General features: G+C 38.1%; 1 protein-coding gene across 1 annotated transcript; it reads left to right on the top strand.

Annotated features, from left to right (window-relative positions):
* Nucleotides 1-2,351: 2,351 nt before the first annotated feature.
* On the top strand, nucleotides 2,352-5,027 carry LOC143555168 (heat shock cognate 70 kDa protein 2-like). Its single transcript, XM_077044779.1, has 2 exons — nucleotides 2,352-2,606; nucleotides 3,136-5,027. The coding sequence occupies exons 1-2, from the start codon at nucleotides 2,393-2,395 to the stop codon at nucleotides 4,875-4,877; spliced, it is 1,956 nt and encodes a 651-aa protein (XP_076900894.1). The 5' UTR covers nucleotides 2,352-2,392; the 3' UTR covers nucleotides 4,878-5,027.
* The last annotated feature ends 7,262 nt before the right edge of the window (nucleotides 5,028-12,289 follow it).

Here is a 12,289-nt window from a genome sequence, read left to right as displayed (position 1 = left end):
GAGAATTGATGTTTCTTCAGGGGAATTGATGTTAAAAAGGTAAGAATAAACGGAAGAAAACTGAGATCCAACAGTCCCATCTGTACTATTTGCTTTAGAACTTGGGATTTTGAAGCTTGACCCATTAATTAAAGATATTGGAAAACCATGGAGACGAAGGGTTTTGTGAAGGATTGAAAGCTAAAAACACAGTGAAAGCGATGAAGATAGCGATGGCAAAAGCCCTGGTTTTTTTAGAAGGTGAATAATTTTGGGAACTTGAAATCTGAAGCTTCAGTTGTTGTTCCATTAATATTATTATTAATGGGTGTATACTTGGCTGAATCCACCATGGAAGTGGAACTGTGGAGTCCAGAGTATTATGAGACAGAACTTCTATTTTTGTGTAATTAGTGTTTCTTCAGGGGAATTACACTAATTTTTGTGTAATTAGTGTTTCTTCAGGGGAATTGATGTTAAAAAGGTAAGAATAAACGGAAGAAAACTGAGATCCAACAGTCCCATCTGTACTATTTGCTTTAGAACTTGGGATTTTGAAGCTTGACCCATTAATTAAAGATATTGGAAAACCATGGAGACGAAGGGTTTTGTGAAGGATTGAAAGCTAAAAACACAGTGAAAGCGATGAAGATAGCGATGGCAAAAGCCCTGGTTTTTTTAGAAGGTGAATAATTTTGGGAACTTGAAATCTGAAGCTTCAGTTGTTGTTCCATTATTATTATTATTAATGGGTGTATACTTGGCTGAATCCACCATGGAAGTGGAACTGTGGAGTCCAGAGTATTATGAGACAGAGAGAATGGAGTGTGTGATTAGAGAGAGAGAAGATGATGTGTGATTAGGGTTTCTAAATTATTAAGGGTGTTAATTATTTTAAGTGAGTTGAACCGGTGAGGATAAGGAAGAGAAGAGGCAGGGGAAAAGACGATTATGCCCATCACGTTTTATGCACATAGGGTTGTTTAACGGGAAAAGTTAACGGACGTTAGCTTAAAGAACAAAAACCATGACAAACATTCAAATAAAGGACAAAGAGTGAAACTATTTTTGATAAATGACTCATTCCATAATCTATGTAATTTAAAAGGACAAAATTTGTAATTTTTTCTTTTTATAACACATAGTATCATGGACAAATATATATAAAAAACAATCACACATCGTTTAAATCATTTATTAATTGCAAACCAAACAAAAGTGAGACAAATTAACAAGACGTACTTTAATTTTAGATTTTCTACTCAAATATTGATTTTATTATACAGTTATAACGTGTCAAAAACAATAATTATGCATGATAAATTTAATGTAAACCTAAGTAGCACAAAATGAAATGATATTTGTCACCACACAGAATAATTACACAAACCTAAGTAGCACAATAATTACACAAAAATAACAAAAATAGCACCGTCGCAACGCGAAGAAAATAATACTAGTTTACTACATCTGCAATTTAAAAAATATAGTGAAAAATGTTTATTTACTGTATGAGAATTGAAAATGAAAAGATGGGTTATGCAACTTAAATAGAGTTAAAATAATGTGTGTGTAGGGGATGGTTATGCGTGGTTTTCTAGGAAAACTAAAAATAAATTATAATTATTGGATTATGTTAATCAATGGTTGAGATTTAAAATTACCAATAACCGACATAGTTTTCAGAGATTACTCTTTCATCATTATAACCAATTTGGTTTCCTAGAATTGTATTTTCACTATCATTTGTAATGCCAAATGTCAAAAATTTGTTGTTCTTATCATTCTTAGGAAACTCTTTATTCTTGTTTGAACTCTTTTTTGTGTGTATACATAAATACATATTTCAAAAATTAAAATAATAAATTCTTATGGTCCGGTCCGGTTTTATATGGGTGGTTCTTGGTATAAATCGTAAACCAAACCATTCACTACGGTTTAAAAATATTGAAATCGACCAACCTTAAGTAAAAAAACCAACCGTGAAACTAAACCAGTGACCGATTATGGCTGTAAATCAAAACATGAACACCCCTAATTTAAACGGGTTAAAATTGGACTAAATTAATGAGATTTCACCGTTAATGAAGCAATCTAATAGCTTCGTAACAAAGGTTGAGAGTAAGATTATAAAATATTATTAAAAAAATATGTTCAAAAAAAACGATGAAGGCGGCGGGAAGCATCCTAGACTCCCACAAATTAGGTCGTTTGACCATAACATAGACGACTTCCATCATTAAAATCCAGCCGTCCAATCAAGCAGTTTGAAATCAATCTGAACGGTCGAAGAACATTCTAGAACCTAACTTACAACCTCATATATACCAACCCCTTTTCTCAGTTTCCAACTCCTCATACTCATTCTTTTCTCAAACCCTAATTTCATATTCTTTGATCGACTGTTCACATAATGGCTAGTAAAGGTGAAGGTCCCGCTATCGGTATAGATCTCGGAACTACGTACTCGTGTGTCGGTGTATGGCAACACGACCGTGTTGAAATCATTGCTAATGATCAAGGTAACCGGACTACACCCTCCTACGTTGCGTTTACCGATTCAGAGAGGTTGATCGGTGATGCTGCCAAGAATCAGGTCGCCATGAACCCTACCAACACTGTTTTTGGTGAGTCTTAGATCTTATATATGTATTTGTTTAATTTTATTTAGCATATGCATACATGGTTAATATTATGTGATTTTTGCCTTGCTACTGCTACTGATCTATACTGGTTTTAGATAAACAAATGTGAAGGAAAACTTATGTACCTTTTTAGATTTAGATGTAATTGAAGTCTAAAAGTTTATGCAACTTTTGTTAATAAAGCCTAATTTAGTTAATGAGGTATACAACTCATATAATTGAAGTATAATTTAACAAAACTTGTGAAGGAATGTTATTGAAGTTTAGTTTAACAAAATTTGTGTTAGAAATAGAAAGTTATTGGCCTATCTTTGGATTAAAAATAGTATAGATCGTCTTTAACTAGTCTTTGTCTTGTAATGATTGGTTTTGTTTCTCCTTTCAAGTTGTATTTGTTTCTTATTTAACAAAATTCATGAAAGAAAACTCAAGTAACTCGTAATTATAGTGTACTGTTACTCGGTTTAACAGCATATTTCGTCTTAACATTAATCGTTTTTTCCATTTACAGATGCAAAACGTCTAATCGGCAGAAGGTTCTCCGATGCATCCGTACAAAGCGACATCAAATTATGGCCATTCAAGGTCGTCTCCGGACCTGCAGAGAAGCCATTAATCACGGTTAACTACAAAGGCGAAGAAAAATCATTCGCAGCCGAAGAAATCTCATCCATGGTCTTAATTAAAATGAAAGAAATCGCCGAAGCATTTTTGGGGACAACTGTCAAAAATGCTGTTGTCACAGTTCCAGCTTACTTCAACGACTCACAGCGCCAAGCCACAAAAGATTCGGGCGTCATATCGGGTCTCAATGTGTTGCGTATCATTAACGAGCCAACCGCAGCAGCTATTGCATACGGTCTTGACAAAAAAGCCACCAGTGTTGGTGAAAAGAATGTTCTTATATTCGATCTCGGTGGTGGTACCTTTGATGTCTCGTTGTTGACCATCGAAGAAGGGATATTCGAAGTCAAAGCAACCGCCGGAGACACCCATCTCGGTGGCGAAGACTTTGACAACCGAATGGTCAACCATTTTGTTCAAGAGTTTAAAAGAAAGCACAAGAAAGACATCACTGGTAACCCGAGAGCTCTTAGGCGATTGAGGACATCGTGTGAACGAGCCAAACGAACCCTCTCGTCAACCGCTCAAACCACCATCGAAATTGACTCGTTATACGAAGGCGTTGACTTTTACTCGACCATCACCCGAGCCCGATTCGAAGAGCTTAACATGGACTTGTTTAGAAAGTGTATGGAGCCGGTTGAGAAGTGTTTACGCGATGCCAAGATGGATAAAAGCTCGATCCATGATGTTGTTTTGGTAGGCGGGTCGACCCGTATCCCGAAAGTTCAACAATTGCTTCAAGATTTTTTCAATGGGAAGGAGCTTTGTAAAAGCATCAATCCCGATGAGGCGGTTGCGTATGGGGCTGCGGTCCAGGCCGCTATCCTAAGTGGTGAGGGTAACGAAAAGGTTCAAGATTTGCTTTTATTGGACGTGACCCCGCTGTCACAGGGTTTGGAAACCGCTGGCGGGGTCATGACGGTTCTCATCCCGAGAAACACGACCATCCCGACGAAAAAAGAGCAAGTATTCTCCACGTATTCGGATAACCAGCCAGGTGTCTTAATCCAAGTGTACGAAGGTGAACGAACACGAACACGTGATAACAACTTGTTAGGAAAGTTTGAGCTCTCGGGAATCCCACCGGCCCCACGTGGGGTCCCGCAAATCACTGTCTGCTTCGACATTGACGCGAATGGGATCCTAAACGTGTCAGCCGAGGACAAGACAACGGGTCAAAAGAACAAGATCACGATCACAAACGACAAGGGTCGGTTGTCGAAAGAAGATATCGAAAAGATGGTTCAAGAGGCGGAGAAGTACAAGTCGGAAGACGAGGAGCATAAGAAGAAGGTGGAGGCGAAGAATGCGTTGGAGAACTACGCGTATAACATGAGGAATACTGTGAAAGACGAGAAAATCGGTGAGAAACTGAGCCCCGAGGATAAGAAGAAGATCGAGGAGGCGATCGATGAGGCGATCGCGTGGTTGGATAGCAACCAGCTTGGCGAGGCGGACGAGTTCGAGGATAAGATGAAGGAGTTGGAGGGAGTTTGTAATCCGATAATTGCGAAGATGTATCAAGGTGGTGCTGGTGGTGGTGATGGTGATGGTGATGGTGGAGTGGATGATGAGCCTACTCATTCGGGAAGTGGTGCTGGTCCTAAGATTGAGGAAGTGGACTAATTAAGTGGTGTTTGGTGTTATTATGACAATATTGCTATGTTTTGGTGGTACCCCCTGATTAAAGGGGGTTAATTTTTTGTTATGCATTTTATGTACTTTTATCGTTGCAAGAAAACAATGTGTTTAGTGTTTAATGAAAGTTGCTTTTTTATCTCTATTGGGGAAGTAGAATGATAATTTAACAATATTTGAAGAGGTTTAAATCTGAAGAGTAAAGCTAAAGTGTAAAACTAGTTGCAAATAGAAGTGTTGTTTTTTTAGCTCTAAAAGTTAATAGAAAACACAAATACTTAATAAATTGCCTTTCTTTTTAATGTTTTTTTACTTCAAATTAGTTTAGTAAAAGAAATAAACAAAATAACCACAAGTAATATATTTTCTTTAAAGAAAAAGCCCCAACAAGCAAGACGCTAGAAGGAACCGACCAAAACAATTTACAAAGAGTCAAGGACACAACCAAAACGAGCCACTACATATAGATCTATTCTTTAATTGAATCCACGGCCTTATGCGGTTTAAATGATTCACATTCACACCCATTTTGTTTATGCAAATCCAAATACTCCCATCTAGTCAAAATTAGGACAACTAATATCAGTTTCCTATTTCGATCCTCAAATACGTTCTCCAAACATCATCTCCTTGATCTAACTGAAACTACAAGTGGGATTTTAATACAAACCGGTTCGGTTTGAGTTTAAAACAAGTTTTGTACTTTTGTACACCTCTATCTATTAGTGTGCTCTAGGGCCTAGGCCTTGACTCATTAACTGGGCCTATCCATTACTCAATACACAACACAATATTGATGTCCACTTGTCCAGGTCCAGGCGTCCAATTACGGTGTATGGATTTTATTTTACATCTATCTAGGGATCATTAAATTAATCCTTCACATTAAAATTATTTTACATCTCTCTTGAAGAAACACTTAAAATTTCCTTCACATTAAAGTGTGCTTTAAGCTTTTGATTTTATCCATGATTAGAAATTTATAGTTTGTTTGTTATAGCTTTTGAATTTATAATGTGTGAAGTTGTCAGTATAGATGGGATATCTGTATCCAATAAATATAATTTAAGTAAAAAAAAAAAACTTTGAATCCGTATAGCATAACAACATACGTGCAACAAGCTTAAAAACATGACATATACTGCCATTCATTTACGAATTATTCCCTCCCGGGTTATAACTCGTAAGATATCTCATTTTTGTAACATCTAAATTGAATTTGCAACATGATTCAATTAGATTATTCTTGTTCTAGTGTCGAAAAATCAGTCGATTCAAAGTTTCCAATCACACCTAATACCAAACCTATATAAGTAGAGTTTAGGAGTGTTGATTTCTCTTTTCAAATTAATTTCATTTAAGTTCCAGTTTCAAGTTAAGGTCCTTCAAATCCATGCTTATTATTGTTTCAATTCAATATAGTGTTTAGATGTGCATTATCAAATTGATCCTGTTTTTTAACAATGTAATCATATAGATGATTAAAGCTAGAGTTACTTGCATAATTAGTTAAGCTTGATGCTTAAATACTAATGTAGTCACTTCTATACTTGTGTAATTTCTTCTTGATTCAAGTTTTCACTTATTTTAGTTTTTTTTACTCTCTTACAACCTTAAAAAATATAATGTTTGTTAAATTAAGGAGTTTCTGTTTCGTCGTGCTTTGTTTATTTGTTTTTTTTTTCTTTTTTTACCTTGTATTTTTGTATCAACGTTTCGACATGTGTTTCTTTCATGAGATGAGTGCCAGTGTACAGGATGTCAGAACCGAGCCTTCCAACATTTAACACCTGTAACAGCAAACAAGTTTCGCCGACTATTTATACTAAGATTTAAAATTATACAAGCAACATAAATTCCCCCCATTAAAGATATATGTTTCCTTAGCTCTGAAGAAATTTATTTAAGCAAAAAAGATTCAGATGGTTACTTTCCTCTTATATTAATTTTTGCACTATATCAATTTTCAACGTATAAATACTAATATTCCTCTTCATCGTGTCAGTGGTTAAAACTTTTTCGCAATAACACCGTCACTAAGTCTATGTGTAGTGAAGTGTGAGGAGGCCTTATACGCCATCTGATCCTGTCAAACCAGAACACCCTAACCTAATTAACCCACAACGTTTTAATTAACGGGAGACCGGTTATTGTCATATCACCTACGTGACAATACGCTAGTACGGTGACATAATAACTAGATCTTGCTAGTTATATATATACATATATATATATGATGAATATCATTACAGAACTCTTAAATAATTTAAGAACTTGAAGGAACTCTTAATAACTAACGTTTTTAATAAAACTTTTTGTATATTCATGTTATTTGAATGTAATTTATCAGTTTTTATATCTATCTTTACGATTCATGTTATTTGAAGTCTAGGGACTAAAATTGCCAGAATCCAAACTGGAGGGTTAAAAATGAAAAATTAGTTTTCCTGACCCATCGCGCTACGCGATGAGTCAGAAGAAACACTCATCGCGTACCGCGATGGGTTGTCTGACAACGAGACGCGTGGCAAGCCACGTGTCCACACGTGGCACATCGGTCGCCACGTGCCCCGACACGTGGCCACACATGGCGCAACGTCCGCCACGTGTCAACACGTGACACAACGTCTGCCACGTGGCGACACGTGGCAGACCTACATCGTGACTCACCTGGGCTACATCGCAATACGCGATGGGTGCCCAAAAGCCCATCGCGTACCGCGATGGGATCCCAAAAATCGCCTATAAATAGCAGCCATGGGGTGTTCACAATCCACATCCCAAATCAGCTCTCACTTCTCTCTAGTCTCTCTCTAGAACTATAAACGTTTTGCCACGATAAGCGTCACGATCTCTCGTTTGTGTATCAACGTATTCCTTTAGAAGTTGTGCCACCCTCCACCCTCACTCAATCAAGAAGGTGTTGTTATAATGGCAAAAAGTCCCGAAAGACGTGCCGACGAGTGTTGAAGTTGGCATATCAAAGTTGATCGAAAAAAGTAAAGTGGCGTCGGAGTGCTGCTCATTTCTCTAGGATTTCGGTACGCCACTAAGGTTAGGTGTAATATCGAATTCAATATAATCTAATATTATATTCAAGGCTTAGGCCTTAAGTCGAAGATATACTCGATACCTCGATAAAAGAAAAGAAATGCAAACATGACAAAGAAAAGAATAAAGAAATGACATGATAATCATATATATATGTGTGTAAGTATATATGTATATATATTATTTGTTATGAATTTATTATTTATTGAATAATGAGTATTCGTGAATAATTAAAGAAAAGATTACGTTTCTTGGAGAAGAAGAAACGTCGGGTTTTTATATAAATAAAGGTTTATAATTTACTTTTAAACAAGAGGTTTTCAAGTAAATAAGAACTGAACTAAAGGTTCAATCGAGGATTGAGATATAAGACTAAAGGTCTTAAGCCGGATCGCGTATCCGACTAACAAATATTTATACTCGTAACTATAGGTTCGAGATAAAGAAAAGGGAAAGACCCTTGGACGGTGAGTGAAGCCGATCCTAAAGAGATAAGGTGAATACGCCCACAAACTTTTAAACTTGTTTTAAAATGAGTCAAATTTGTTATATGAAATTGTTTACAAGGAACTATGTGTTCCTAAAACCGTTATAACTATGGGTATGAACCTAGCTCTCAGGCTGTGGTATACATATGTCTGGATCCTTACATAGATGGTACTATGCGATGTATGTGCGATCGCACCACCCTTGGTCGTAGGACGCTCTCCTGCAGGGAGTACGACCGTTGTGTATATTTACGGGTACTTAATGAAGTCGAACGCTGCGGTGTTTGTGAGGTGACCTAGTGTAGAGGCTCTAGTCTATAATGTGTTATTTGACTTGATTATTCCTAAGCCACGTTGGGCCGAGGCAGGCGTAGCCTCGAGGGGTAATTAAGTAAAAGAAGTATTTTTGCGTTAGCGTGTTCACCAGCATTCGTTGCTGACGTATTTCTTATATTTTGCAGGTGAACAAGTTTAGCACTTGGAATATCGAAGTGCTATTGATATATCCGATGGCTCGGATTTCTTTTGTAACTTAATATATAAACATGGTGGTTTGTAAATATTAAACACATAAATATTTTGTAACTTAAGCGGGTGTTATAATTCCGTCTTTGAATATATATGAATTACACTTTTGATCCTTAAAGTTTATAAGTCTTACGCAAACAAACGTAACTCTGATTTATTTACAATTACGATACCAACTTATGGGTCATACTCCTAGGCCGTAGAATGGGGTGTGACAAGGTTGGCATCAGAGCCATCGATCTTAGCGAATTGGGTATCATAAAACAATACCCAAGCTTCAATCAAAGTATAGGAAATAATTGTTTATGTGTTTTAGGGATAAGATAGACTGGTAACCTTTCTTTCCCACTCCACACTCTAAACCATCCATATTGATAGATGTCGTTCAAAGCTCACATCGAGAACTTCATGCGCAAGGCAAAGGAGGCCGGAATTGCCGAACCCTACCCTGAGGATAACATGAGCGAAGGATATTATGAAGCCTACTTCAACCAAGATGTGGAACACGACTTGTCCAAACCCGTGTACTACCCTGGAAGTCGACACTATCCGATAGATGTTCCCGACAGTCCACCAAAGCAAGGAGTCGAGCCACCAAGACACGCAAGCTACCATTCACCAACCCTACTGATGTATAATCCTTTCGAAGTACCGATATATCATCCAACAGAGATCCCAGCTTACCAACCTATGGAGACACCACAATGTTATCCAGCCGGATACCTACCGAACTCTCAACCATCCTCCGAGTGGATGAAGTATCTCTCTGAACAACAAGAGTGGCATTCCGGAAATTCCACCTTCAATGAAGCTAGTTCCCAACCAAACCACGGTGAAGATTCGTCCCATAGACCTAAAATGAGAGTCATGATGCCCACTGAAATTTTCCAAATGATCCAACAATCAATGAACCCACATAACCCATGGAGGAAGATGAACCGGAAGAAGAGGAACCCGAGGAAGAAGAGGATCCCGATGAAGAAAATCCTGAAGAAGAGGAGAATGAGAACCTTGGTGAACCCGAGGAGGAAATTGAGGAAGAAATGGAAGAAGAGCATCCTGAAAACTCCAACGAGATAACAAGCTCAATGGAAGGATCACTCACTTCCCACCAACCAAGCTATGGTTCCGTTGACCCATATGTTCAACATCTTGAGAAAATAAGGAACCAAGCTTTGTCAAGCTTCCCACCATTTCAAGGAAGAATTCCGACAATTCAAGAGCAAGCCAATGAGATCCGCGAGCAGATTCAAGCGGCCAAGACCTATCTCTACCTTTCATCCGGTACGGATTACGTCCCGTATCCTGAACCGAGAAATCATTTCGAGATGGTGACACTGGTTTATCGTGACCCACCACCACAGTACGGATACCCTGACGTAATTCCACAGTCTTATGAAGAGCATTTGGATCGCGCTCTGCATGAAACTGATGACTGGAGGAAAAAGATAGACGAGGAAGGGAAGAAGAAAAAGAGCATGGGAGAGAGGCTTCTTCAAAAATGCAACAAGCTTACGAATATTGTGAAGAAGTACATGAAGGACTGAAGATGGTGGCCATGTGAAGACTATGTGTGTAAAATAGTTCTGTATGTGATATGTGTATAAATAAAGAACGTTTGAAACGTTCTTATGTAATGATAGGATAAATTATATATATCATTGAAACGATATATATAAGCATGTGTAATGTGAAATATATATATCCTTGGATATATATATAAGTGTGTAATAAATAAAAATATGTGTTTTAAAAGAAATGTTGTTAAAATTTTAGACATAATTAAAGAAAAAGAAAAATGTCTGAACAAAGCAATAATAACGATAACGCTCGAAAAAAAAAAGAAATGAGAGATAAGGGGAAAGACCCCGAAAACGAGCGAGAGTGAGAAATTCCCGAGAAATACATGAACAAAATCCAAAAGATGATTAAGCAAGCCGTGTGAGAGGAATCCGAGTGGAGATCACAATCTAGACATTCCCGATCTATTAATCCTTCCGTTCATCCCTCTCGAAAAATCGAAAGATCCCGTCCAAATCCATCTCATGATGAAGAAAGCAATCATGGGTCTAATGCCGACGAAGGCATTAGGCAAAAGTTTAAGAAATTGAAAGTTAGTGGGTGTACTTTCAAAGATTTCAAATACTATGGACCAAAAGAGTTCCATGGTGACATGGGAGCCATCACAACTGTGAGGTGGCTTGAAGAGATGGAGACTCTTGTTATCACAAGCAAGTGTTCTGAGGAGGAGAAGATCCAGTACTCTGCCCTGATGTTTAAGGGAGAAGCACACGAGTGGTGGAATGCTTTGTTGATGAGCAAGGGAAGAGACAAGATGTATAGTCTGAGTTGGGAAGAGTTTAAAACCATGGTGATGGCGAAGTTTTGTCCCATGCATGAGACTGATCAGATCCAAACCAAGTTCCTTAATCATAAAGTCGTAGGGACAAACCTCCGAGAGTACAATACCAAATTTCTTGAGTATTGTCGCCTTGTTCCCCAGCTGGTTAACCCTGAGTCCAGCAAAGTAACACGATATATTTGGGGACTACCGCGGGAAATCCGCGACATGGTGAGTCTCACCTGCCTCAAACCGCTGACTCTGCAATGGAGTTAGCCGGTTATTTGATGGGCGGCTTAGTCCGCAACAAGGAAGAGGATAAGAATGTGACACCAACAACTTCTCAAGGAAAGATTGGAGGAGGTTCCAACTTTAGAAGCAAGGGCGTAAACCGAAACAACTCTACGCCGTGTAAGACTTGTAGGAGGTACCACAAGGGTCGATGCAATTTCGCCCCGTCTCCTAAAGTCTGTGAGTCTTGTAATCGTACGGGACATGATGCTGCTAACTGTTGGAAGAAGAAGATGACTTGCTTCAATTGCAAGAAAATGGGCCATTTAAGTTTCGAGTGCCCAAAGAACAAGCCTGCTACTGCTGGTGCGGGTGGAAGTGGCCAAAACAAAAAGGGAAACGCTCGAGTTTTCATGCTCGACACAAAGAAGGCCGCAGACTTGCCGGAAACCATCACCGGTACGTTTCTAGTCAACGACACCTATGCTAGAGTTTTATTTGATTAGGGTGCGAATTTAAGTTTTATAGATCATAGTTTATGTAGTCAATTAAACGAACCATTAACTAAATTAAAAAAAACTCTAAGAGTCGAGACTGCTAGTGGCGAAATCATTAAGATCTCCGAAGTTCTTGAAAACGGAAAAATCCTTTTAGTCGGTTATATTCTACCTATTTGTTTGTTACCCATGAGTTTGGCTGGGTTTGACATTGTACTTGGTATGGATTGGTTATCCGATAACCAAGCTCGTATCATCTGCAAT

Source organism: Bidens hawaiensis, unplaced genomic scaffold (genome assembly GCF_021521415.1).
Source record: "Bidens hawaiensis isolate Kalapana, Puna unplaced genomic scaffold, B.hawaiensis_p1.1 tig00001032_1, whole genome shotgun sequence".
In the NCBI taxonomy this organism is placed as follows: Eukaryota; Viridiplantae; Streptophyta; class Magnoliopsida; order Asterales; family Asteraceae; genus Bidens; species Bidens hawaiensis.
Note: the sequence above shows the minus strand (reverse complement) of the source record. Positions and strands in the feature narration are given on the sequence as shown.